General features: G+C 31.1%; 1 protein-coding gene across 3 annotated transcripts in view; it reads left to right on the top strand.

Annotated features, from left to right (window-relative positions):
* The first annotated feature begins 12,301 nt into the window (after positions 1-12,301).
* Positions 12,302-24,910, top strand: part of LOC126688572 (uncharacterized) — a 64,399-nt gene continuing 51,790 nt past the window's right edge. For 2 of the 3 annotated variants that reach the window (XM_050383313.1, XM_050383312.1), the window contains exons 1-13: positions 12,302-12,512; positions 14,243-14,345; positions 16,246-16,341; positions 16,415-16,470; positions 16,575-16,698; positions 20,091-20,153; positions 20,247-20,306; positions 20,410-20,571; positions 22,152-22,225; positions 22,578-22,671; positions 22,834-22,970; positions 23,041-23,121; positions 23,784-23,889. In XM_050383313.1, the coding sequence (XP_050239270.1) occupies positions 12,370-12,512; positions 14,243-14,345; positions 16,246-16,341; positions 16,415-16,470; positions 16,575-16,698; positions 20,091-20,153; positions 20,247-20,306; positions 20,410-20,571; positions 22,152-22,225; positions 22,578-22,671; positions 22,834-22,970; positions 23,041-23,121; positions 23,784-23,889 (1,299 nt within the window). In that variant the 5' untranslated portion in view covers positions 12,302-12,369. The remainder of the gene's footprint in view (positions 12,513-14,242; positions 14,346-16,245; positions 16,342-16,414; positions 16,471-16,574; positions 16,699-20,090; positions 20,154-20,246; positions 20,307-20,409; positions 20,572-22,151; positions 22,226-22,577; positions 22,672-22,833; positions 22,971-23,040; positions 23,122-23,783; positions 23,890-24,910) is intronic. The other variant, XM_050383314.1, reaches the window with a different exon arrangement.

Here is a 24,910-nt window from a genome sequence, read left to right as displayed (position 1 = left end):
AAAACATTATGATTCATACTATACACACTTATATATCGTACAATATGTTATTTTTTCAGTATAGTCAATAGATTTCTACAATATGGTTTTTTTTTTTTTTTTTTTTTTTTTCACTCGATACATATGTATAAAGTATTATAAAGTATTTTACAATATTAATAAGTAGTTGCTAACCCATGCAATGCATGCATTTATATCTTCTTTAATTCTTTGATAATTTTTGATTTAGCAACTTCTATTGTTTCCAACAAATACATCTAAGGTTCAAATATCTTCAATCCAACCATTGAACTATAAAATTAAAAAAAAAAAAAAAAAACCTTATAGTTATATTAATATTTATTTAGACTGATATGAAACTATATATTAATATTTCCCCTATATAAATGATTACCTACCTGGCAATTTTCTTTATAAAAAAAACAAAAAACCTACTTGCTAATTTTTGTTGTACAAATAACTGAAGTAATATGTAGATATGGGATATGTTTAATACTTGGAGTTTTGCTAGCATTTACTCAATATGTTTGAAGCTATATTGATCAAAGCATCAATATTAACAATTGGATGACAAATAATATTAACACTGGATGGATGCAAAGACATCAAAGATTGATTAATATCTTGTACATCTTTAATTGATGTACTTTGAATGGACATTCTATCAAAATTTTCTCCGTTATCATTATATATAAAATTCTTCCTTCAATTTTTATTAATTCTCCTCATAAATCTTGCTTATGTTAAGGAATCAATTCTTTCCAACCTAATTAATAGTTACTGAATAAGAATAACATAAAATTTAATTGTGAAATTACACTATCAAGAGAAGGTGCCATATGACTAAAAAATTGCAAAGCCTAAACAAAAAATACGCAAGCAAATGTCATTGAGTTCGACCTAATTCTACTATTATGATTTTCAAAAATAGTTCTAGATAAGTAAACCATTTAGCACAATATTCCACATAAAACAATTTTTCTAGGCATTTTATCAAACACAAACCATGCATTATTGTTGTAACTACTCCTTGTATATAATTTAATCAAAGAACTACTCACAAAACTCAAATTCATAAATAAAATCCATTCATAGGCAAAGTTACCCTAACTTACACTATTCTAACCACCACAAACCTTAACTACACTATTCATACGGTTCATTGGGTTTCGCGTGGAGTACAAAGCACTTATAAAAAATCTCAAATTACACCATTGAAGATATTAATAGAATTGCAAATCATGCAAGTAGGAATAACAATAAGAGTTGGATTGAGTACGGTCCATTTAAAGTTAGGTGGCAAACTCCACCTCCAAATTGTTATAAGCCAATTGGGCTATTAAAGCTATTGAGTATATATATGGAGTAGGAATAATAATAAGAGATTATTTTAGTCATATAATTGCGGGGTTCACACAAAAGTAATCAACGCTTGCATAAGGCCAATTTAACTTGCAAAAGTTTGGTCAACTCTTGAGTGATTGGCTAGAGGAGTAGTCTGTTTAGCTTATGTAGTGATAGTTTTTGATGTATCTATCGATAGTTTTTATCTATCGATATCCGATAAAATTAAGTTGAACTAAAAAATTAATTTAAAAGTAAGTTCTAAGGTGTAAAATTGTGAAGCCAACCAATTTAATGTGGCACAATATTAAAATGTTAAAAAAAAATTCAAAAGTTTCGATTTTATTTTTATTTTTTATTTTGAAGAAACAATAATACTTATTAAAACACATAAACACGAAAATAGTATATAAATTTTTTTTAAAAAGCTTATATAATATATTACATAACCAAAGTATCACTACAAAATGCCCTAACCTTTGTGGTAGTAGTTTGGGATTATAAGGACCGAAATTCTAACACATACACCTAACGTGAGATAATATATATAGACTATAATATTAAGTTGAAGCTAATAATTGGTTTTGATATGTTTCCAGAGTAATAAACTTTTTGCTCATTTCCTGGACAAAACAATAACATACTCCACTGCTGTATTTATTCACCGCTGTATTTAAGGTTTGGGTCAAAATTTACCTTTTCATGATTTAATAACTTCCTTTTTAAGCTTTAGCTTAAACTTAAATTCACCTTTATGACAATATTTCTTAGAAGGAAGATGAGGACTAAACAATGACATACTCCACCGCAGCTGAGCAAAATGTCTACTTTGATTGAAAATGTGAGACTTTTCTACTGGGTTATGTCAAATTTTTTAAAGATTTTCCTGTCCTTAACTAGTCGCCCTTTTTTTTCCAATAAACTTAGGCAAGAATTGAAGAGAAGCACGAAATTCTTGAGATTGGGTGTTGCTGGGGAAGCTTTGCTATCGAAGTTGTCAATCGAACTGGATGCAAATATACTGGCATCGGTTTATCTAAAGAGCAACTAAATCTTGCAAAAAAGAAAGTGAAAGATGCTGGCCTTCAGGTACTACTTGATGAATAAAATTTACCATAAAAGTAAGTATATAAAAAGCACATATATAACAAAGAATTTATAAATCTCTTTTGCGTTGTGGTATATAAAAATCACGTATGAAATCATCTTATGAAATTTTTCTTTTTTTCTTTAGACCATGTCTATCCTGGTGAGTTCCTTTGCCACAAACTTTTTAACCCGACCTTAATCTTTACAAAAATAACACGATCTAATCTTGGATAGCAATTTTCAGTGAGATGATAGAACACGTTGACCAATACATGAAGAATTTTTTGGTTGCTGTGAATCATTATTAGCAGAAGACGGCCTTTTTGTTCTGCAGGTAAGTAAACAAATGGAAATGGAGTCCTATCTCTTTCTCAGTTTTTTTTTTTTTTTTTTTTTTTTTTTTTTGAGAAAGTTCTCAGTTTTATTATAACGTCTTGATCTTTATAATTCTTTTATGGGAATAATTTAAATACAGAAAATATCAATTCACACTCGTTATACACTCCCGTCAATAATTTCATGCGCAAATTGGCCTTTTTATATTGCTAAGTATGTGAGACTAATTGGCCATTTTATATTGCTATGCTTGTGATTGTCTCTTCTTTAGTTCACATCAATACCAGTCCAACCTTTCGACGAGTACGGGCGAAGCTCGAATTTTTTTTTTTTAAGGAATATATATTTCCCGGTAAAATATATATTCCTTAAGGTAGGCGAATACGTCAGCCATCGTTTACCTTAATTAGGGTAGGCGTTTACCTTAATTAAGGTAGGCGGATACATCAGTCATGGCTGACGCATCCGCCTACCTTAATTAAGTATGATCACATCAGTCATGGCTCACGCATCCAGACGCTGGTATTATTTTATTGTTTGGTTATAAACTATTATCTCGAGAAAATTAATTCAAACTTTTTTAAGTGTAGCGTGCAGGACCCGGAGAACATAGGGATTCATTAGCATCAAACACTCAAATGTTGGAGAAAATTTTTTATGGACAATCAGAGGTAAGAACAATTAATATATCATATTATTCTCTTACTTCTTGTCCCAAAGGACACCTCCTAATGCTAAAATAATTTCTTCACCAAGTTGTGGTTGAACTAGCGAAGAAAGAACATAAGTTTTTCGAATGTGTTAAAAATACTGAATTAATGTATTGTATTTTTTAAATAATGACATATATAAGAGTGTCTTTATATAGTAGGCAAATGTGTTGTATAGGTGTGTGTGCTAAACAAGACAAGTAAAACCCATAAGCCTATTACACGTTAACAGCCCTCATCAAACTTAAGATGGATGTGAGACCAACTTGAGGTTGTCAACTAAAGCACAAAGACATCCCTTAGGATGTAACTTAGTGAAGATATCTGTAAGTTGATCTTGAGTGGAGATTGAAGTCAGCTTGAAAGCACTATGGACAAGATGATAACTGATAAAATGACAATCAATTTTAATATGTTTAGTCCGTTCATGGAAGACATTATTGTGAGTAATATGAATGACACTCTAGTTATTACAATAAAAAGGAGTAGTAGAAAATGTGGACACACCTATCTAAAGGAGTTTAATTATGTACTTTATTTGCTGTACAAATATATTATCAACGTGGCCTAAGATATATAAGAGATTTGGGCTCTTAATATTTTTAACAACGCCCATTGTTGTTAGCATTCACTCCCGCGTTCCATAGCCTTCCATTGGAAAAATGCTTAGATTATTTTATATGCTAAAGAAACATAGCCATCCTAGAGCATTGACAATTACTTTCTACAAAGACAAATTTTGTTTATAACTCCAGTCTACAATTACAAAGCTTAAGTCCTTTTATAGTTGTACTCTGGTTATGTAATGTATTATAAATCCGGTTTAAAACACTAGTAATACTATTTTCATGTGTGTTCTAATAAGTAGTACTGTTTACTAAAAAAAAAAAAAGGATGTTTACCCATATTGGTTGTGTGTGTTTGGTGTCCGCTGTTTATAACCCTAGTTTACAACTACAAAGGTTGGACCCTTTTATAGTTGTACTCGGGTTATGTAATATATTATAAACTCATTTTAAAACACTAATATTACTATTTTCATGTGTGTTCTAATAAGTATTACTGTTTATTTAAAAAAAAAAAAAAAAAATTGAGGCAAATTTGAAAGTGCAAAATGGCCGCTCTAGTAATTTTAGTCCTTTATGAAGTTCATTAAACGTATAGCCGTATACCCTTGAAACTTGCAATGAATATTAGACAGAAAATAATCAATTTTTGGAAAACACATGCACATGTTTTTGTTAAAGGTTGAAGATGAGGACATGCAAATTTTATTATTACTTTATAGAAAATAGAAATGGAAGTTTGTTATGAGAACGTGGCAAATTTATGATCATTGGACGTACATTGCAAAACTGATATTGATATCAAGCTAACTACATGTATGCATTTTTTTTTTTTTTTTTTAAATTGATGTGGGGCTTTAATGTCTGTGTTCAGCAAAATTCTTGCCCTTGGATTTGATGAAAAATTCATACGAACATGGGAATATTACTTCGATTATAGTGCAGCTGGTTTTAAGTCACGTACATTTGGAAATCATTAAGTTTGTTTCTTGCCTACGGTAATATTATGCTACAAAATAACATATTGACTCATGTAGAATATTGCTAAATTTCATGTAAATATATATATATATTTATATATATATATATATATATATTTATATTTTTTAGAAACAAACTAACTGCTAAACACATATTGACTCCAGAAGAGTTGACAAAAACAACAAATTATTTAAAGAATAAATTTGAGATGAAAGATTTTGGTAAGACAAAATTTTGTCTTGACTTGAAAATTGAACATCTTTCAAATGAAATTTTTGTTCATCAATCAACGTATCCTACAAAGGTCCTGAAGTACTTTTACATAGATAAAGCTCATTCTTTGAGCACTCCAATGGTAGGTCGGTCACTTGATATCAAGAAAGATCTTTTTTGACCACAAGAAGATGATTAATAAACACTTGGTCCTGAAGTACCATATCTTAGTGCAATTGGTGCTGTGATATATCTTACAAATTACACACAACCTGATGTAGCATTTGCAGTTAACTTACTAGCAAGGTATAGTTCTGCACTAACTCAAAGACATTGGAATGAAATTAAGCATATATTATGTTATCTTCATGTGACGATTGATTTAGGATTATTTTATTCAAATGGATCAAATCCACAGTTAGTTGGATGTGCTAATGCAGGTTATCTTTATGATCCACACAAAGACCAATTACAAATAGGATATTTATTTACTTGTGGCAATATTGCTATTTTCATGAAGATCTATTAAGCAAACAATTTCTGCTACTTCAAATAATGTAGAGATTATGGCAATTCTTTAAGCGAGTCGTGAATGTGTTTGATTAAGATTGGTAATTCAACATATTCGTGAAAAATGTAGATTATCATCAATAAAAAATAGCTCAATGATATTATACGTAGATAATGTTGCTTGTATCACTCAAATTAGAGGAGGCTATGTCAAAGGTGACAGACTCAAGCATATTGCACCAAAATTCTTTTAAACACATGAGCTCTAAAAGAGCAGCGATATTGATGTCAAGAAGAAACAATCATGGGATAGTTTAGTTGATATATTTACTAAGCCATCACCGACTACGACTTTTAAGAAGATAGTGAACAACATTGGCATGTGTCAACTTAATGATCTTTTTGCCATGAACAGTGAAAGTTCTATTTACTCATAAGGGGGAGTAAATTTTTTGAAGGATATATGCTGATTGTACTCTTTTTCCTTCACTAAGGTTTTTTTCCCTCTGGGTATTCCTTTGCAAGGTTTTAATGGGGCAATCCTAGGGCACTCGAAGTGATACAAGAATATTATACTCCTTTTCTTGAGCCAATATTTTTTCCCATAGGGTCTTTCTTTGGAAAGGTTTTAATGAGACATATTCTTAGAAAGAGGTCATCCATGGGGGAGTGTTAGAAATAAATTTTGATTGGAATGTGTGAAGTTTGGGCAATGAAAGGGTTACTTGGAATGTGTAATGTCTTTAGGGGAGGCATATATCCATAATTGTACTCAATATTGAAATTTTATCCATATGTGAGTGTGTTTGGGGGGGGGGGGGGGGATTTCTTTACTTTAATTATTTTGATCTAAGAGAGATCAACTCAAGATTATGGATGATTACTTGAATACAAGAGTTTATCAATACATATTCCTTATTCTCTTCTCACTTAGTTTTATACTAGCCTCAGAGGCTCTTTTATATATTTATTTATTTATTTGGTGAAGGTTAATAATTTGCAACTATTATAATTTGAAAAAAAATTAACAAATAAAAAGGGTAAACTTTAGAGATAAGTAGTAACCGTAATTTCTTTTTTTAATGTGTGTTTAAATGTGGTGTAGTGATATAAAGAAAAGTCATGGCTAGGAAAAATAAGAGTTCTCTATGTTTTTATTTTTTATTTTTTTAATTGGGGTTTTTTACTTTATTCAGATGAAAAAAGAATTAAAAAAATCCTAAATTTTAGGAGTCCTCTTTTTTAATTCAAAATGAAATCTATTATTTGTTTGACATTTATGACATTATTTCTAAGAGAAGTTACCCTTCATTAATAAGGGTATCTTTGAACCATATAAAAGTTTAGTTCCAATGGAAAAATCTTCTTATAGATAGTATAAATATTTTCTCTTATTTCACAACAGTTTCATCATTTATTTTAAATTGTTTTATAATGCATTATGGTATATTTGGCTTTTTATAATAAAAAAAAAATATAATCGTACATGATGTATTAATAATTTAACTTAAAGTCATTTTTATTTTAAGTTAGATTACTTTAAGTACAAAGTTTGGTTACAAACCTAGTTATAGTTTAAAACTACAACATCTTTTTAAAAAATTAACCTTGCTACATATTTTAAAAATATAACCATTGGATTGCATATTTTTTACGCTATTAACACATATGTCAAATTTTGTGCCAATTGGTTGTTATTTACTATATGATCTATAAACTTATTTTTTATATATAATTTTATTTTACAAAAACTTGCAATTTAAACAATGGACAAAATTTAGCTACAAAATTGGTTATAACTTAAAATTACAACATATCTTACTCAATATCTTTTTATTGGGGGTGAATTTTGACAAATTTACCATTGGATTGCATCTTTTTCTTATAACCTTCATGCTTGCAAAATTTCTAACAAATTAAAGATCAATAGTTATGTCATCAATAAATTGTTTAAATTGCAAGTTTTTGTAGTTTAAATTATGTACAAAATATAAATTTATAGATCATATAGTAAATAATATCCGATTGATACAAAATTTGACATGTGTATTAAGAGAGTAAAAAAAATGCAATTCAATGGTTAGATTTTCAAAATATATAGTAATTTTTTATTTTATTGAATAAGGTTGTAGTCTAAAGTTACAACTAATTTTGTAGCTAAATTTTATCTTTAAGCAATTGATTGATAACATAATTATGGATCTTTGACCTTCTAAAAATTTTGCAAGTATGGAGAATATAAGAAGAAAATGTAACCCAATAGTGAATTTGTCAAAATTCACATCCAATAAAAAAATATTGAGTAAGGTTGTAGCTTTGGGCTTAAGGAAGTTAGTTTCATACCGTACCGGCCAGTATGGCCGAAATTTTCTGTACCGACACCTTCACTGGTACAGGTACATTCTCATTTCATACCGGATTAAATACTGGCCATACCAGAGTTGTTTTGGCTGTACCGGGATAAATACCGAATTCCGGCCGATAAGTGCATTTTAGATCGAAGCAAAAATCTTTGATTTATTTGTAAACTTTTAAGAAAAGACAGAGTTGTTTTGTAAATTTTGAGAAAGGGGAAGGCTGAAAAGAAGAAGCAAAAGAAGAAGAAGAAGCAATTAAGGCAAGAAGCAGCACTCGAAACACCATTCGTTGCCGTTGTTGATCACCCAAGCTTCTGAAGCTTCTTCTTCTCAAAAATTAGTTCACCTATGGTTAGGGGTGTGCAACCAACCCACCGACCTGACCCAACACAACCCGCTAGGTTGGGTCAGTTTTTAAAGCTTGGTGGGTTGGGTTGGGTTAAAAAAAAAATTTTGATAGCGAGTCAAGTTGGGTTTGGGTCATAGAATTCCAAACCCAACCCAACCCACCCACCCATATATTTAATATAAATTTAAAATATATTATATAATTAATAACTTTTTTTTTTAAATAACCAGCTTTTCCTCCTATCCTATATAAAAGTTAATATTAATGTATATTAGTTCATATATTAATGTATAACTGAGTTGGAATATTAGTTCATATATTAATGTATATTTTGTTTATCAATTCAGGTGGCAGGTGTGATATATTTTTTTCTGCTCAATTTAATAATAATAGTAATAAAAAAAGTTGTCCAACCCATGGGTTCAACCCGACCCATGTGAGTTGGGTTGGACTTATGTGATGAGCTGGGTTAGATTGATTTTTTTTTTTTTTAACTCACCATGGTGGGTTGGGTCAAAAAATTCCTTTAACCTGATCCAACCCAACCTGACCCATGCACACCCCTACTTGTGGTCGCCTCCTCTCCTTTATTATTCTTACTTTTTGCTTTTACCCTTCACTTTGCAGTTTTCCCTCTTTTTATCTGCTTAGGACCCCAAGCCCAAATGAAAATCTGATGCTAATTTGAAATGTGATGGGACTGTCTCTATTATTATTATTATTAATGCTAAGTAAACTGATGGGACTTATTTTTAACTTGCCACTCCAGTACTCACCCACCCATAGTCACGTAGAGGGATATTTTTTATATATTATATAACTACAATGGTACACGCTAAAATATATTTATGTTTTAAAGTATATATTATTATTGTTGTTATTGATTAGATGAGTGACATAAATTTATCATTTTAAAAATTTATATATATATATATATATACTAGTCAGGGCAGCACATGCCTTGCACGTGCTAACCATGGGAAAAAAAGAGAGTAATGATTAGGATCAATTTTAGATTTTATTTGTATTACAAAATAAAGATATAAATCATTTTATTTTTAAAATACATAGAGATTTACATTAAAAAAAAAAAACACAAACACAAACACAAACCTATTACTAAAAAAAAAAAAAAAAAAAAAAAAAACTTTAGGCACTATAGCTACCATGCCAGTTGAATAAACCCAAAAAACTACACAATAAGTGTTGTAACGTTTTCTCAAAACATTTATTTTTAGTTGTGGTTGGTCATAGCTAGTCTCATATTTTATTATTTCATTTCGGCTTGTAAGAAATTGACACGTCAATAATTGTGAAAATATTGTGAAATTTGTTGTGTCAGTATAATAATATATATATACCAGCTTACATAAATATTTAAAAAAATAAAAAACACAAACCGATTACTAAAAATAAAATAAAATAAAATAAAACTTTAGGCACTGTAGCTACCGTGCCAGTTGAATAAACCAAAAGCACTGCACAATAAGTGTTGTAACATCTTCTCAAAATATTTATTTTTAGTTGTGGTTGGTCACAATCTTATATTTTATTATTTTATTTCGGCTTGTAAGAAATTGACACATCAATAATTGTGAAAATATTGTGAAATTTGTTGTGTCAGTATAACAGTATATATACTAGCTTACATAAATATTTAAAAGGAAAGAAAAAAAAACTGATTACTTAAAAAAATAAAATAAAATAAATAGCTATTATAACTACAATGCCACTTGGCACTGCAATTACTATTCAAAACTTGGAAAAAAAAAAAAAAGGCTCGCGAAACCAAAGCACTGTAGGTATGGTGCTTTAGCGCATTCGCACACGTTAATAATTGTGAAGGTATTGTGAAATTTGTTGTGTCAGTATAACAATATATATACCAGCTTACATAAATATTTAAAAGGAAAAAAAGACATAGACCGATTACTAAAAAAAAAAAAAAAAAAAACTGTAGCTGTAGGTACTCAAGAATTTTTTTGGCTTTGGCTTTTTGGCTTGATTGCCTTGCTTTGCCTTGTCTTGAATTCTTTTTGTCCCACATTAGAAAGATGACTTCCCTCTTTCTACCTTATAAGGCATGAACCAATGAGAAAGAATACCACGAGCTTGGTTAACCAAACTAGTGGTACTCTTTCTCATTGGTTAATGCCTTATAAGGTAGAAAGAGGGAAGTCATCTTTCCAATGTGGGACAAAAAGAATTCAAGGCAAGGCAATCAAGTCAAAAAGCCAAAACCAAAGCCAAAGCCAAGAATTCTTGAGTACCTACAATAAAAGGATCCTTTTATTGTGAGTACCTAAGGCATGCTTAGACATGCTTGGCAATGTCCTAGGCATGCTTGCAACGTCCTTGGCCGTCCTCGGCACGCTTTGCAATGTCCTCAGCATGCTTGGCAACGTTCTTGGCCGACCTTGGCATGCGTTGCAATGTCCTAGGCGTCCCACATCGAAGAGAAATCCCCCCATTTTCTACCTTATAAGCTTTGAAGTGAAGGAGTAGTGTACCACTACTTCTTTACCAAGCTAGTGGTACTCTTTCTCATTGGTTCATGCCTTATAAGGTAGAAAAAGGGAAGTCATCTTTCCAATGTGGGACAAAAAGAATTTAAGGCAAGACAATCAAGCCAAAAAGCCAAAACCAAAGCCAAGAATTCTTGAGTACCGACAATAGCTATTGTAGCTATAGTGCCACTTGGCACTGTAGTTACTATTCAAAACTTGGGAAAAAAAAAAAAAAAAAAGTGGCTCACGAAACCACAAAAGATTTATTTTCAGTTGTGGTTGGTCACAGTTTCATGTTTTATTATTTTATTTTGACTTATTTGAAATTGACACGTCAATAATTGTGAAAATATTGTGAAATTTATTATGTCAATATAATATATATATATAAATAAAAAAAAGAGTACAAACGGAAGACTGGAAAAAAAAAAGAAAAGAAAAAAAAGTATCTACTACAGTGCCGCTGGGTACTGTAGCTACTATTCAAAACTTAAAGAAGAAAAAAAAAAAAAAAAAAAAAGGTGCCTCACCAAAATGGTACTGTAGATGAATAGTGAAAAACGTTGTATGAACAGAGCGAAAACACTGTAGGGGCATTGGAGCTTTTAGATATAAGATATACACATATCGGTGGTAATTTCGAAATGGTATATCGGTATTAATCGATACTAAAATATTTTGTTTTTTGGGCCAAGCCAAAATGACTTTCGGTACGGTATTGACTCCCTTACTTAAGCTACAATCAAGTTTATAGCTAAACCTTCTAAAAAAAAAAGTTTATAGCTAAACCTTACCCTATATTTAATTTAACTTAAAAGTAATATTAAAGTAGACTAAACATTTCCGTTTTATTTTTAAGAGTTTACACTTTTTTTTTTAATTATATTATTATAAAAATTTCCTAAGTTGACATATAACATGTTATTGTTAATCTATTCGTCTCGCCATTAAGTTAAAAGCTAGTTAAGTTCCTAAAAAAAAAAAAAAAAGAAGGCTAGTCAAGGTCAGACCATCCAATCTATAATTTTTTGTTTGTCTTATCTAGGTTCTATATATACTTTTCATTCAAGAATATCATTTGGCTCCACTTGGAGCCCAGGGGTTTCAAAAACCTCCCTGCATTGAAACCAAAATATATATATATAAATTATGTTTTACTTTTTTTGGTTTTGACCTGTAGAATAAAATTTTAAACATCCTGAACCTGGAAATTTAAATTATATCAAATTACAATTTAAACAATTTACAAATTTTAAATTGTAATTTGATATAATTTAAATTTTTAACGTTCCCTTCCTATAAATTGTAAACTTCTACTTCTCTTTGCCAATCACTCGTAACTTCTACATCTCTTTGCCAATCGCTTGTAAGTTGTAACTTCTACTTCTCTTTGCCAAGAGCCTTGAAATGGCTGCTGCAGATAGTTTGATTGGAGAAACCAATGCTCTTCTAAGCAAGCCAACACACATGAAACCATCTCTCATAGAAGCAGGGGCGCGCCTTTTTGTCACTAGGTTCCTTGGAACTTATATCTCAGCTGGACGTTTCATGTGAGTTTACTCTTAACATAGATATCCTCTTTATATATTCGTTCTATATATGCATATATGCACTCTCTGAAAATCAGTATTGTACGTGGTCTATCATGCAAGAGTTAGTTTGGAATTTTGTCCAATGAATTACAATTCAGATTATTTTTAAGTGTGCGTTTGGGTTAGGATGAAAAATGAAAATTATTTCACTATTTAACTTATATTTGCTATTATTTATTGGTCCTACTGCACTTTTTGGCATTATTCATAAACTCTATTGTAGTATTTCAATTAACTTTTACCTTTATCTACAATACTTTTAACAATAATTTTTCAGTTTTAACAAAATAAACAGTATCCAAACACACCTTAAATTCCACACCAATCGCTACACCCGATTTTCCAACTATGATGCCACCACCTTCTTATTTATATTTGGCACGCACCACCAAATGCCATCCAAAAACACTACTTGACTACAATCGTACTACAAATCTTTAATATCAACTGCTGTTACCATCTCAGAAAAATACTTTTAATGCCCACTGTGTCAACAATCAAATTGTAGGTGGTCACGCCTCACAGACCCACAGAGAGTTGATCAACATCTAGATGTAGGGGTGGCAATTTATGTTCGTATGTCGGGTTCATGTCATGTTGACTCATGAGTATTAAATTATATGGGTCAATACTAACCCAACAAGTTTATTAAATGAGACAAAATTTCTCAATCCTAACACGACCTGTTTATTAAACGGGTTAGCCATGTCAACCTGTTTATTAGATTTTATCAAAGCAAAAAAAAAAAAAAAAAAAAGTATTAACCAAATTGGTTTGAACTATAAAAAAACAAACAAATAAATTTTTTTCCTATAAATTTTTTTTTAATATAAAGTTTAGAACTAATGAGTCGTTGCATCAAAAATAATCATTTAAAACTAAAGCAAATTTCAATATCACAAAGAATTAATCACAATATGTCAAAGAAAAAAAAAACCACAACAACTAATAAATTTATATACTTAAGTGACGGGTTCCATAAGTTGGACGTAAACATAACATGTTTATTAAATGGGTTAATTGTGTCAACCTACATATGACACGAACCCATTAAATCTCAACCCATAACCTGTTAATTTTATATTGTGTCGTGTCAAGTTCACGGGTTGTATTGAATTTTGCCATCTTTATCTACAAGTCCCCTTTAGCTTAACAAGATTCTATTGACTGGACAGAACAACCAGCTAGAACATTAACTGGGCTGCCACCCCGACACAAATCTCTTTAACCGACTTGATATGACAACAAATTTTTTAGGTCTTCATATGTCCCTTCCTGCCAAAATCCTCTCCCCAACCTATGCATTATAAATACTCATTCACTTAGCCAAAAAAAAAAAAAAAAAAAATGTAGGGCAAGCTCCATATGCGTTGTACAGAGCTTTGTAATTCTTACATCTATTTTTTTTTTTTTTTGAGCTTCCTTACATCTATTCTTCTCCACTAGTTTTCTGACTTAATTAATAGAGCCTCCTAAGCCACCTGATTTTTGGGTCCTTCGATGGCTTGAGATCTTCTTCTTAAACATGTGATTTGTTCGGTCAAGAGCTCCATCCGATTCAATTCAAAAGATCCATCACAATTCGGTCGAACTTGAGGTTGTAGCTATGGTTCCATAGCTTTTGTTTTCTGTCTATATTATCTTAAAAATAAATAAAGATTGATATACTATGCGTTGTTGTATTACAGTTTATTGGAGAAAGGGGACACAATATTTACCTTTGAAGGAGACATGAAAAAGTGTCCTCTGAAAATAGTTCTTAAAGTTCAAAATCCTCAGTTTTATTGGAAGGTGTGTACTCTTACTCTATGTCGGAATTATTTTATAAGAATAATCAATTGTAACCATGGTTTTAAAAATTGTTAGGACCAGCTGGTCTGACCAGTTTAATCGGAAGCTGAATCAATCCGGTTTAATTCTTGTTAAAAACCAAAAATTGCATAAAAAGTAAAAAAAAAACCGCGAATTGGTGGTTCAACCGTGAAATTCGAAAGCCGGTATGGCTGAACCAGTTCTTGAACAGTTCTGTTTAACTTAAAAAAAAAAAAACATACATTTTCTTTAAAAAATAAAAAAAAATGAAAAAAAATAAAAACCACATATTTTTGCAGAGAGAGAGAGAGAGAGAGAAAGAGATAGAAGCAGAGGTAAATATTAGAGGATGATCTTGATTTTATTTTAAAGTGAATTATCTTACTGGGCCGTTTTCAAATCACTGATTCTTGAAATTTTCAGGGGAAAGAAAGAGTTTGAGAGATGGAAAAGAAGCTGATTCGAAATTTAAAGGAGGGGGATATGGAAAGCTTAAAAAATGGGGGGAGGGGGGGGGGGGGGGGGGGGGGGGAGGGGGGCGCTGGGCAATGGCCGCTGGGTCATTAAGATTAAAAAAAAAAAACACACACACACGCAAATAAGTAAAAAGAATTGAATAGGTGGCGGAGGTAGGTGGATTTAATAATTTGATGGGGAGTGTTAAGTACTTGACTATTGAGTGCTAAGTTTAAGTAAAATATTTTTTCGTCTCTTTCTATTCCCAAATGTTCTGACTCGAGATTCTTCATTAATGTAGTACCACTTTCCTATAATAACGTTACTATTTTTTTGGTAAACTCCTAGAATAACTATTACTTACCATTCAAAGAAACCAAACAATAATTGATAGGCACGTCCTTTTTGGCTGGAAAACAATTATAGCGTGTATAATAGAAGAGAAATGCTAACTAATGTTTTTAGAATATTGGTTAACAATTCATTTAAAGAAAGTTTTTATAAAAAAAAAATAATTAATGTTTTGATATATATTTTTTTAATTTCCTATAAAAGTGGTGTTAAAACTTTTTTAAAATAGATTGTTAACCAATGTCTTAAAAATACTCATTGACATGACCCATAATATAAATACAAAATAAACACTAGCATAAATATAATTTAAATATAATAAATGCCTAATTTTTTAATATACAACATTACAAAATAGTAATTTTTTAATATACAATATATTAAACAAACATTAGAATAACGTTATTATTAATGTAACGTTATTCTAGGAAAGTAGTGCTACAATTATTTGTAGTACTACTTTACTGAGCCACTGGCCCACTATTACTTATCAATTATTGTTTGGTTTCTTTGAATGGTAAGTAATAGTGGCTCTAAGTCCAACACTTCGCCTTTTATGGCTAGTTAATGCATTACCCCCATTAACCAAAAAAAAAAAAATAGTGGCTCTAAGTGTCTACAAAAAAAAATAGTGACGTTATGCTAGGCAAGTAGTACTACATTAATGGAGAATCTCGAGTCAGAACAATTGGAATGCAAAGAGACGGAAAAAAGAAAAATTATTTTACTTAAACTTAGCACTCAAATTTATTTTACTAGTTATAAATTTATTATATATCTCATTATTTATTTTTATAATTTTAAAATTATTAATTATTTATTAATGATGTCACCGGTTCGACCATCCGTCAAATTCCAGTAGGACTAGAAACTTAGTAACCACTCTCTTTAATTTCCGAATCTTTGATTAATCTGGTTTTTAAAACCATGCTTGCAAGTTGCAACATAATATAACTATTTTTGAAATTAGCAAGAACTTTTTTTTCAAAGTTAATTAATTGGTTGCAAATTATATTGGCATTTTATTATACTACCTCAACACCATTGACGAGGGCTACATTGTTTTGATCAGATTATGACACGGGCCGATTTAGGCCTTGCTGATGCATTTATTGATGGAGATATTTCTTTCAAAGATGAAGATGAAGGTCTTCAAAACCTCTTTTTGGTAAGATTGATTAGAGTTTGAGTTAATTCCAAAATTACCTCCTTAGAATTTACCTTGCTGACATGTTTTGCAGATTCTTATTGCTAGCAGAGATTCAAAGTCCTCTATCTTGAAATTGAATAAGAGAAGGTACATTTTGCAACTACCAGACTTTGCTAGAAGCTTGGATAATCATATTATAATTAATCATCTCCTTAATTATTCAACTTTTATTTATTTATTTGTGACTATAGGGGTTGGTGGACACCATTGATATTCACGGCTGCTATAGGATCTGCAGGCTATTTTCTTAAGCATTTTTCAAGGCAAAATACTCTTACACAGGCACGCAGGAACATCTCTCGTCATTACGAGCTGGTATAAGACTATGGCCTTTAACTTCCTTGTTTCTAGTTGAGGTCTTTTTTTTTCTTTTTTCTTTTTTATTTATTTATTTTATGGATGCCACAACCTTGGATCTGGGTGCTTTTATTTGCCTTTGTTTTGTTTGGTTTTTAGTTAAAATTACAGAGAAATCTTTTTGAGAGTGTTATGCAGAAATTTTAATATAAAGAAAATCTACCATTTGTTTTAGGTACAACCCTAGTCTTGGCTAGGAAAATTATTTGGATGTATTAGAGTTTAGATTATGTGAGAGTGTATCTACACCATCTTTGTATTCTCCAAATTTGTTAATGAAATTTTCCTTTCATTTAAACTCATGGATGTAGGCTAAAGGCTGACCACATAAATTCCTAATGTTTTTTTATTTACTTTTTAAATGCCTTATTATTTTCAAATTGACCGAATCTCTCCACTTATATCTCTCTCCTTGATTTTTTAGGGCATCCACATTGATGGTGGTATTTTAACAAAAAAAAATTATTTTGCCACTCAAAAAGGCAAAAAGCATGCATTATCAGTGATGCTAAAGCTAAAATATTATTTTTTTTCAATCATTTGCAGTAAATTGCTATCTGTAGCAATAGATAGCAGTTTATTATAGCAACATATTAAATTAAAAACATTTTTTTTTTCTTTCACCCTCTCTCTCTCTCCCTTTTTAACTTTGAGCCTCTCCCTCTTGTTCTCTCACTTCTCCCTCTTATCTTCTCTCTCTCTCTCTCTCTCAACACATGCAACACAAACACAGTTTTCATTTCAAATTTCTCAACAACACTGCTCAAAAATATGCTCCGCTTGCTACTTCTCCTACCACCACATGGCCTAGTCCTGTTGCCATCACCCTGCTCCTTTCTTCTTCTTCTATTTTTTGGCAAAAAAAATATTGCAAAAGCAATCCAAGCTGAAACACAAGTTTTGCGCTTAATAGCCCAAACTGAGTGGAACTGGTATTGACTCCATTGTCTTTATCTTCAAGTTTGTCTTCCAAAACAGTATCTAACTCTTGTATCAAGATATGTATAACTTCGAATTGCCTGTTCATTCTATCAAATTTCTCTACTTCAAATTTGGTATTAAAAACCATAGTCATAAGTCTCTTGACTACCAAAGGATTCAGATGAATTTGCCAAAGTTTTTGTAGAGAACTCTCTTGACACCTCTCTTCCCACTAATTAGATCCTCGAACCAATTAGAAAATTTTCCAAAGGGAACAATCCAAAGGTATAGGTAGTGAACCTTGATTTTGATACCAATTTGTTGTGAGAAAGTGCATTCAGATAAAACTACCATACAAGATTAATTGTGAAAATATTATAATTTTAGAATGATCTAAAAAAATATTAGATATGACAAACGATTAGGTTGGGTCAATCAGGTTGCAAGTCGAGAACAGGTTGAGTTAAAAAATGGGTCATTTTGAAACGGGTTGAAAACGAGTTGGGCTAATCGTGTTGTGGATGGGTCAGGTTGACCCATATTTTCACATAAATTTTTTTTTAAAAAAAAAAACAAATAAAATATGCCAAATTTTTAGGGAGAATGTATGAAATAAATCAAGGAAATGAATTGCACCTAATACCCTTCGTTTTTCCTCAATAATTGGGCACCCTTTATTATTAGACTATTTGTATTACTATTATACATGTGAGGGGAAAAAAACAAACAAAACAAAAAAGATAAAGCCCTCCATATCCTTTCGAATTTGATAGTTTTGAGCATGACTAAAATTCATTACAATCATGATAACACAAAATCTTCCATGTTAAAAACTCAAAGCCAGAATGCTTATAATTACAATTTTACAACTTGAAAGAGAAGTAGATTCTAAGGAGCACTAAAAATTATATATTTAAAGTTTACACACTTCAGATTCAAAGTTCTAGACTTTTGAACTTTTCTTTTACTTTAGTTTTTTTTTTGGTTCTAGTTACACATTTAGTAGTGTAGACATGTAGTTAAAAAAGCTTTTTCCTTTTTTATTTTTTTCCCTTTTAATTAACTTTTTTTTTAATAAATTGGGACATGACCACTACCACAGGTGGCTACTAAATAGCTAGCACTTTGGCATGTAGTCTAAATAATTATAAAAAATAGGTTAGGTCATAGGTTAGCCAGGTCGAGTTGGCCCGTAAAAAAGGGCGGGTCATGAGTTGGCCCATTTTTTATTTGGGTCGAAAATTTTGGGTTCGGGTCGAGTCAACAACTTTCTATTGGTTTTGCCATATCTAAAAAATATATAAGAGAAGTGAAGAAAATCCAAAATAAAAATATACAAACACACACACACACAAAAAGAAAAAAAAAAAAAAAAAAGATAATACCAAGAATTTACGTGATTTGGCTTTTGATCTACGTCCTGAAAATTTCAATAACAAATATGAATAGATGAAAAATGGTGTAGAATGTAGAGGCATTCTAACAAAAATCCAAATTAACACCAATGGAAAAAGTTTAGTTACAAAATTGGTTGTATCTTAAGGCTACAACCTTATTCAATATCATTATTATTACTACATAATTTGTAAATCTAACCATTAGAATACATATTCTTTATGCTCTTAATATACATGTTAATTTTGTGTCAATCGGATATTATTTACTATATGATTTATAAGATAATATTTTATGCATAATTTTAAACTATAAAAACTTGCAATTTTAACAATTTATTGATGACATAGCTATTGATCTTTAATTTTCTAAAAATTTTGCAAGTATGAAGGATGTAAGAAGAAAATGTAATTTAATGGTGGATTTGTCAAAAATTACCTCCAATAAAAAGATATAGAGTAAGGTTGTAACCTTAGGTTACAATTAATTTTGTAACTAAAATTTATCCATAAATTTATGTTGGAGTACTATTTTGTGAAAGTTGGCTAAGTGGCGTTTTGCTTTTGATCAGTTTAAAAATTTTAGGGTTCTCATGCGCGCAAAAAATACTAGACTGAGGGTTTGTTTGGAAACCGCTTATTGCTGAAAATTAAAAACACTATAGCAAAATAATTTTTAAATGTGTAAATAGTACCGTGGAACTCAGTTTTGAAGAAAAATTTACTGAATTAGACAACTTGTGGGTCTCGTGAATAGTGCACGGGACTCACTGACATAGACACAAACGCGCTAGAATTTCATTTCAGCACAATCTAAACGGAGGCTAAAGCTAATTAATGGGCTTGTGAGTTCAATTCACATGCTGACACTTGAGACTATACGTTTAGATTAATGATAACCTTTTTAATTCGTTGTATGATAGTATATAAACCTAAATTAGTGATATAAGTGATAGAATGATAGTATTCAAACATGATTAGTGACATAATTGATATCAAGCATAAGCTTATTATTCATTTTGTTTGTGTTTCTAGAGTAATGAACTTTTCGCTCTGTTCCTGGACGAAACAATGACATACTCCACCGCTGTATTTAAGGTCAGGATCAAAATTAACCTTTTCATGATATAATGACATCCTTTTTAAGCTTTATCTTTAACTTAAATTCACCTTTATGAAAATATTTCTTAGAAGGAAGATGAGGACTTAAAGGTTGCGCAGCTGAGAAAAATGTCTACTTTGATTGAAAAGGTGAGACTTTTCTACTGGGTTATATCAAATTTTTAAAAAATTTCCGGCCCTAAACTAATCTCCTTTTTTTTTTTTTTCTTTTTTTTTTTTTCAATTAACTTAGGCAAGAATTGAAGAGAAGCATGAAGTTCTTGAAATTGGGTGTGGTTGGGGAAGCTTTGCTATTGAAGTTGTCAATCGAACTGGATGCAAATACACTGGCATCACTTTGTCTAAAGAGCAACTAAAACTTGCGGAAAAGAAAGTGAAAGATGCTGGCCTTCAGGTACTAATTTGATGAATGACATTTACCATAAAAGGTGGTAAAAAATAAAAAATAAAATTCTGATGGTACTTAGTATAGCATATAGAGACACCACTTAACTTAGAAGGTTTAAACCTTTGAGTTTGGATCAAATATTATATATTAATCACTCATTCTTCTTATTATTATTCAATGTGAGATTTCATTCATGTGTATACTTAACAATCTCTCAACCCCTTACATGTGAGTCTCTTCTTCCTTGTGGGCTTCAAAACTTCTTCATGGGTCATTCATGATTCATGGGCCTTATTTGCTCCCCCTTGCCTTATTGGGTTTTTTTTTTTTTTTTTTTTTAATTATTTTTTAAATTATTATTTTTTTTATTTTTATCAATGCATCATTCATGGGTCTTACTCCATCTTTGTAAACCATGTGTCAACCTTGCACATTTATCCATGGGAACTTGGCCCGCACTTTCAAGTCCATGGAACCTCACACCACAACATTAGCACTAATAGAAATATTCATCTGTTGGCTCTTTTTCCATAATCATTTTTGTGAGTTTTATGGGCTTACTTTGTGCGATATACCATTCCACTCCAATTGTAAAAGCAATGTTGATAACCTTGCAACCTTTGCCATACAACCTCATGTGTTCTAATATCACTTGTTGGGTAGAGAACACATTGGGAAACATTAGTTAATATAGGATCCGTTTGGATTGAGCTTAATTATTTTTGCTGGAACTGAAAACTGAAACTGAAAACACTGTGACGAAATAATTTTTAAATATGTAAATAGTGCTGTGAAACCCATTTTTAATGAAAAAATTGCTGAAAAGTGTAATTTGTGAGACCCGTGAACAGTGCATGGGTGCACTGTACACAGTTGACAAGTCAACTGTTGTGGGTTGAACAAAAAAAAAAAAAAAAAAAAAAAAACAAAGAACAGAAACGCAAATGCCAGAATCAGTGCAATCCAAACGGGTATATAACATATAAGGATACCATTTAACTCAAAAGGTTTAAAGCCTTTGAGTTTGGAACTGACTACAGTATATTATCCATTCACCTTTTCCATCATTATTTAATGTGAGATTTCACTCATATGTGTATACCTAACAACTTTTATCCATTTACTTTTGTTATATGGATAATGATCATCTTCATTTGCTTTATAATATTGGACCTATTTTATGGTAAAAATATGATAGTTAATAAATCTAAATCTAAATGTTGTACTACATCATTTAAAAAGAGTCATCACTCTTTATTTGGTGGAATTAAATTTTAATGATGTTGCGCTATATATATAATCTTAAATTCATGAAAACAAAAAACTAAATCAAGAACCATTTTTTGAGGTAAAAGAATAGAATCACGATCGTTGTTTTATTGTGGTCATTGACATACTTAACAAGCACATAGCAAAGAATATATAAATCTGTTTTGCCTTGTTTAGGTTTACAATTTGCACATAATAATTGGTTCTTGTCCTAGCAAGAAACCATCTGGTTAAATATTGCACATCTTATGAAATTATTCTTTTTCTCAAGGTCAATTAGTTACTTCAAAATTAACCTTAATCAACTTTACTTTCAGGACCGCATTAAATTTCTCCTTTGTGATTACCGCCAATTGCCCGATACCAACAAATATGACAGAATTATATCCTGGTGAGTTCCTTTTCCACCAACTAGTTTAATCCGTAATGAATATAATCAGTTTAAGTAAGGTTAAAGAAAGAAAAATAACAAAATGATTTTACGTTGTTTAGCAATGTGCCTACGTCTACAAGAGTGAGAAGCAATTAATCCATTATATGAGAAACTGGAGTTACTGAAATTAATGTTTATATATCATATCGGTTCATGACGTTCCACTCCACTTACCCTACTACGCTACATCCATATGGTTCTTTGGCTCAGAAACAAATATGAGCTAACTTGAACATAATCTGACGTTAATCATTACAAAAAAATAAAAATAAAATAAAAACAAAATCTTTTGATAACATTAATTTTTCAGTGAGATGATAGAACATGTCGGCCATGAATATATGGAAGAGTTTTTTGGTTGCTGTGAATCATTATTAGCAGAAGACGGGCTTTTTGTTCTGCAGGTAATTAAACAAATGATGTCCTATATATATATATATATATATATATATATCTTTTTCCCAGTTTTATTATAATGTCTTGGTCTTTATAACTCTTCTATGCGTTTGATTTAAATATACTTCTAACCATTGAAGTTGGTTTGTGGTTGTCTCTTCTTTATATAGTTCACATCAATACCAGACCAACGTTACGACGAGTACAGGCGAAGTTCGGATTTTATAAAGGAATATATATTTCCTGGTGCATGCCTACCTTCATTAAGCAGGATAACATCAGCCATGGCTAACGCATCCAGACTCTGGTATTATTATTTTATTATTTGGTTAAACTATTTTTCTCTAGAAAATTAATTCAGAGTGTTGTAAGTGTAGCGTGGAACACGTGGAGAACATAGGGATTCATTACTGTCAAACACTCAAATGTTGGAGAAAAAATTTTATGGACAATCAGAGGTAAGAATACAGTTAATATATCATGGTTCTTCTCTTACTTCTCTTGTCTCAAAGAAAGACACCTCCTAATACTAAAATAATTTCTTCACCAAGTTGTGGTTAGACTAGCGAAAAAAAACGTAAGTTTTTCAATTAGGTTCTTTATTTGCAGAAAAAATATATTATCAATTCGGCCAAAGATATATAAGAGATTTGGGCTCTTAATATTTTAACAATACCCATTGTTGTTATCATGCACTCCCGTGTTCCATTAGCCTTCCACCCGAGACATGCTTAGAATTTTTTATATGCTAAAGAAACATAGCCATCCTAGAGCATTTACAATTTCTTTCTACAATGTAGGGCAAATTTGAAAGTGCAAAAAGGCCGTTATGGAGTTCACTAAACTAATAGCCGTATTCCCTTGTAACTTGCTATTAATGTTAGACAGAAAATAATCAATTTTTGGAAAACACATTTCAAAATTTATTTTTGTTACAGGTTGAAGATTAGGACATGCACATATTTTTGTTACTTTATAGAAAATAGAAAAGGAAGAAGCTTTTTATGGGAGCGTGGCAAATTTATGATTGCTGTACGCACTTTGCAAAACTGATCATGATATCAAGCTAACTACATGGTTTTTTTTTAATTGATGTGTGGGCTTTAATTTCTGTGTTCAGCAAAATTCTTGCTCTTGGATTTGACGAAAAGTTCATACGAACGTGGGAATATTACTTTGATTATTCTGCAGCTGGTTTTAAGTCACGTACACTTGGAAATTATCAGGTATGTTTCTTGCCTACAGTGATATTATGCTATAATTAAAAGAATATATTGACTCATGTAGAATTTTGCTAAGATTCATGTAAAGTTTAACTAAAGCTACTTTTTCTTTCAGCGTGAAGTGCCATTTACCGAAGTATTTTTTAAGAAAATATTTATATAAAAAAATATTTGATCCAAACTAAAATAGTTAATAGAAATAATTTTCATGATCAACAAGAAATTATATAAAATTTGTAAAAAATGGCTCATGCTTCAAGCCTAAAGTACTATTTTCTAGAACAAGCATGTTCCTCGTCCTCATCTCTCTCACCCTCTCCTCTACATCAGCCGCACCATCATCTCCCTGCACACTTCACACCACCATCACTACCACCTCCCTCCCACAATATGCTTAATTGTTGCCACTATTTTTTCCTAATTTCCCAACATCAATCTCCTCCTCTACACTGCTTATACCAGTAGCACCACCACCTCTCCCCATCTCCACTCTCCACATCATCATTGCCACCACCATCTCCTCCTTCCTCCTACTCTCCCTACCACCACATCCCACCACCACCTTCCTCTCTCCTCCCTTGCATTGTCAACAATCAATACAACCATCTCCCACCCACTTGGATAAATTGCCACCTTCACCTCTCCTCCTTCCACCACCACCACCACCCCCCCCCCCCCCCCCCCCCCGATTCTCACGCCTCCCACCACCACTTTCATTTCTTCCCTTCACTCCTCTTACAACTATTGACACCATAATTATAGGTGGAGTTGGCCGGGAGGGACAATCATCCTTTCCCTCACTTAAAAAGATAAATAAATAAATAAACCTTCATCTCCCACGTACAAAACCAATTCTAATTGAGTTTAATTTTATGTAACATTAAAATATTATTATAAAATCACATATAAACGTATAAAAAAATAAATTACTTTTTTGGGTTGGATGTTACACAAAGTTTTAAAACCCATCAAGATGCATAGAAAAACGTTTTAGATGTTGTCATAACTTTAATGCTTCGCAACT

This window comes from Quercus robur, chromosome 6 (genome assembly GCF_932294415.1).
Source record: "Quercus robur chromosome 6, dhQueRobu3.1, whole genome shotgun sequence".
In the NCBI taxonomy this organism is placed as follows: Eukaryota; Viridiplantae; Streptophyta; class Magnoliopsida; order Fagales; family Fagaceae; genus Quercus; species Quercus robur.
Note: the sequence above shows the minus strand (reverse complement) of the source record. Positions and strands in the feature narration are given on the sequence as shown.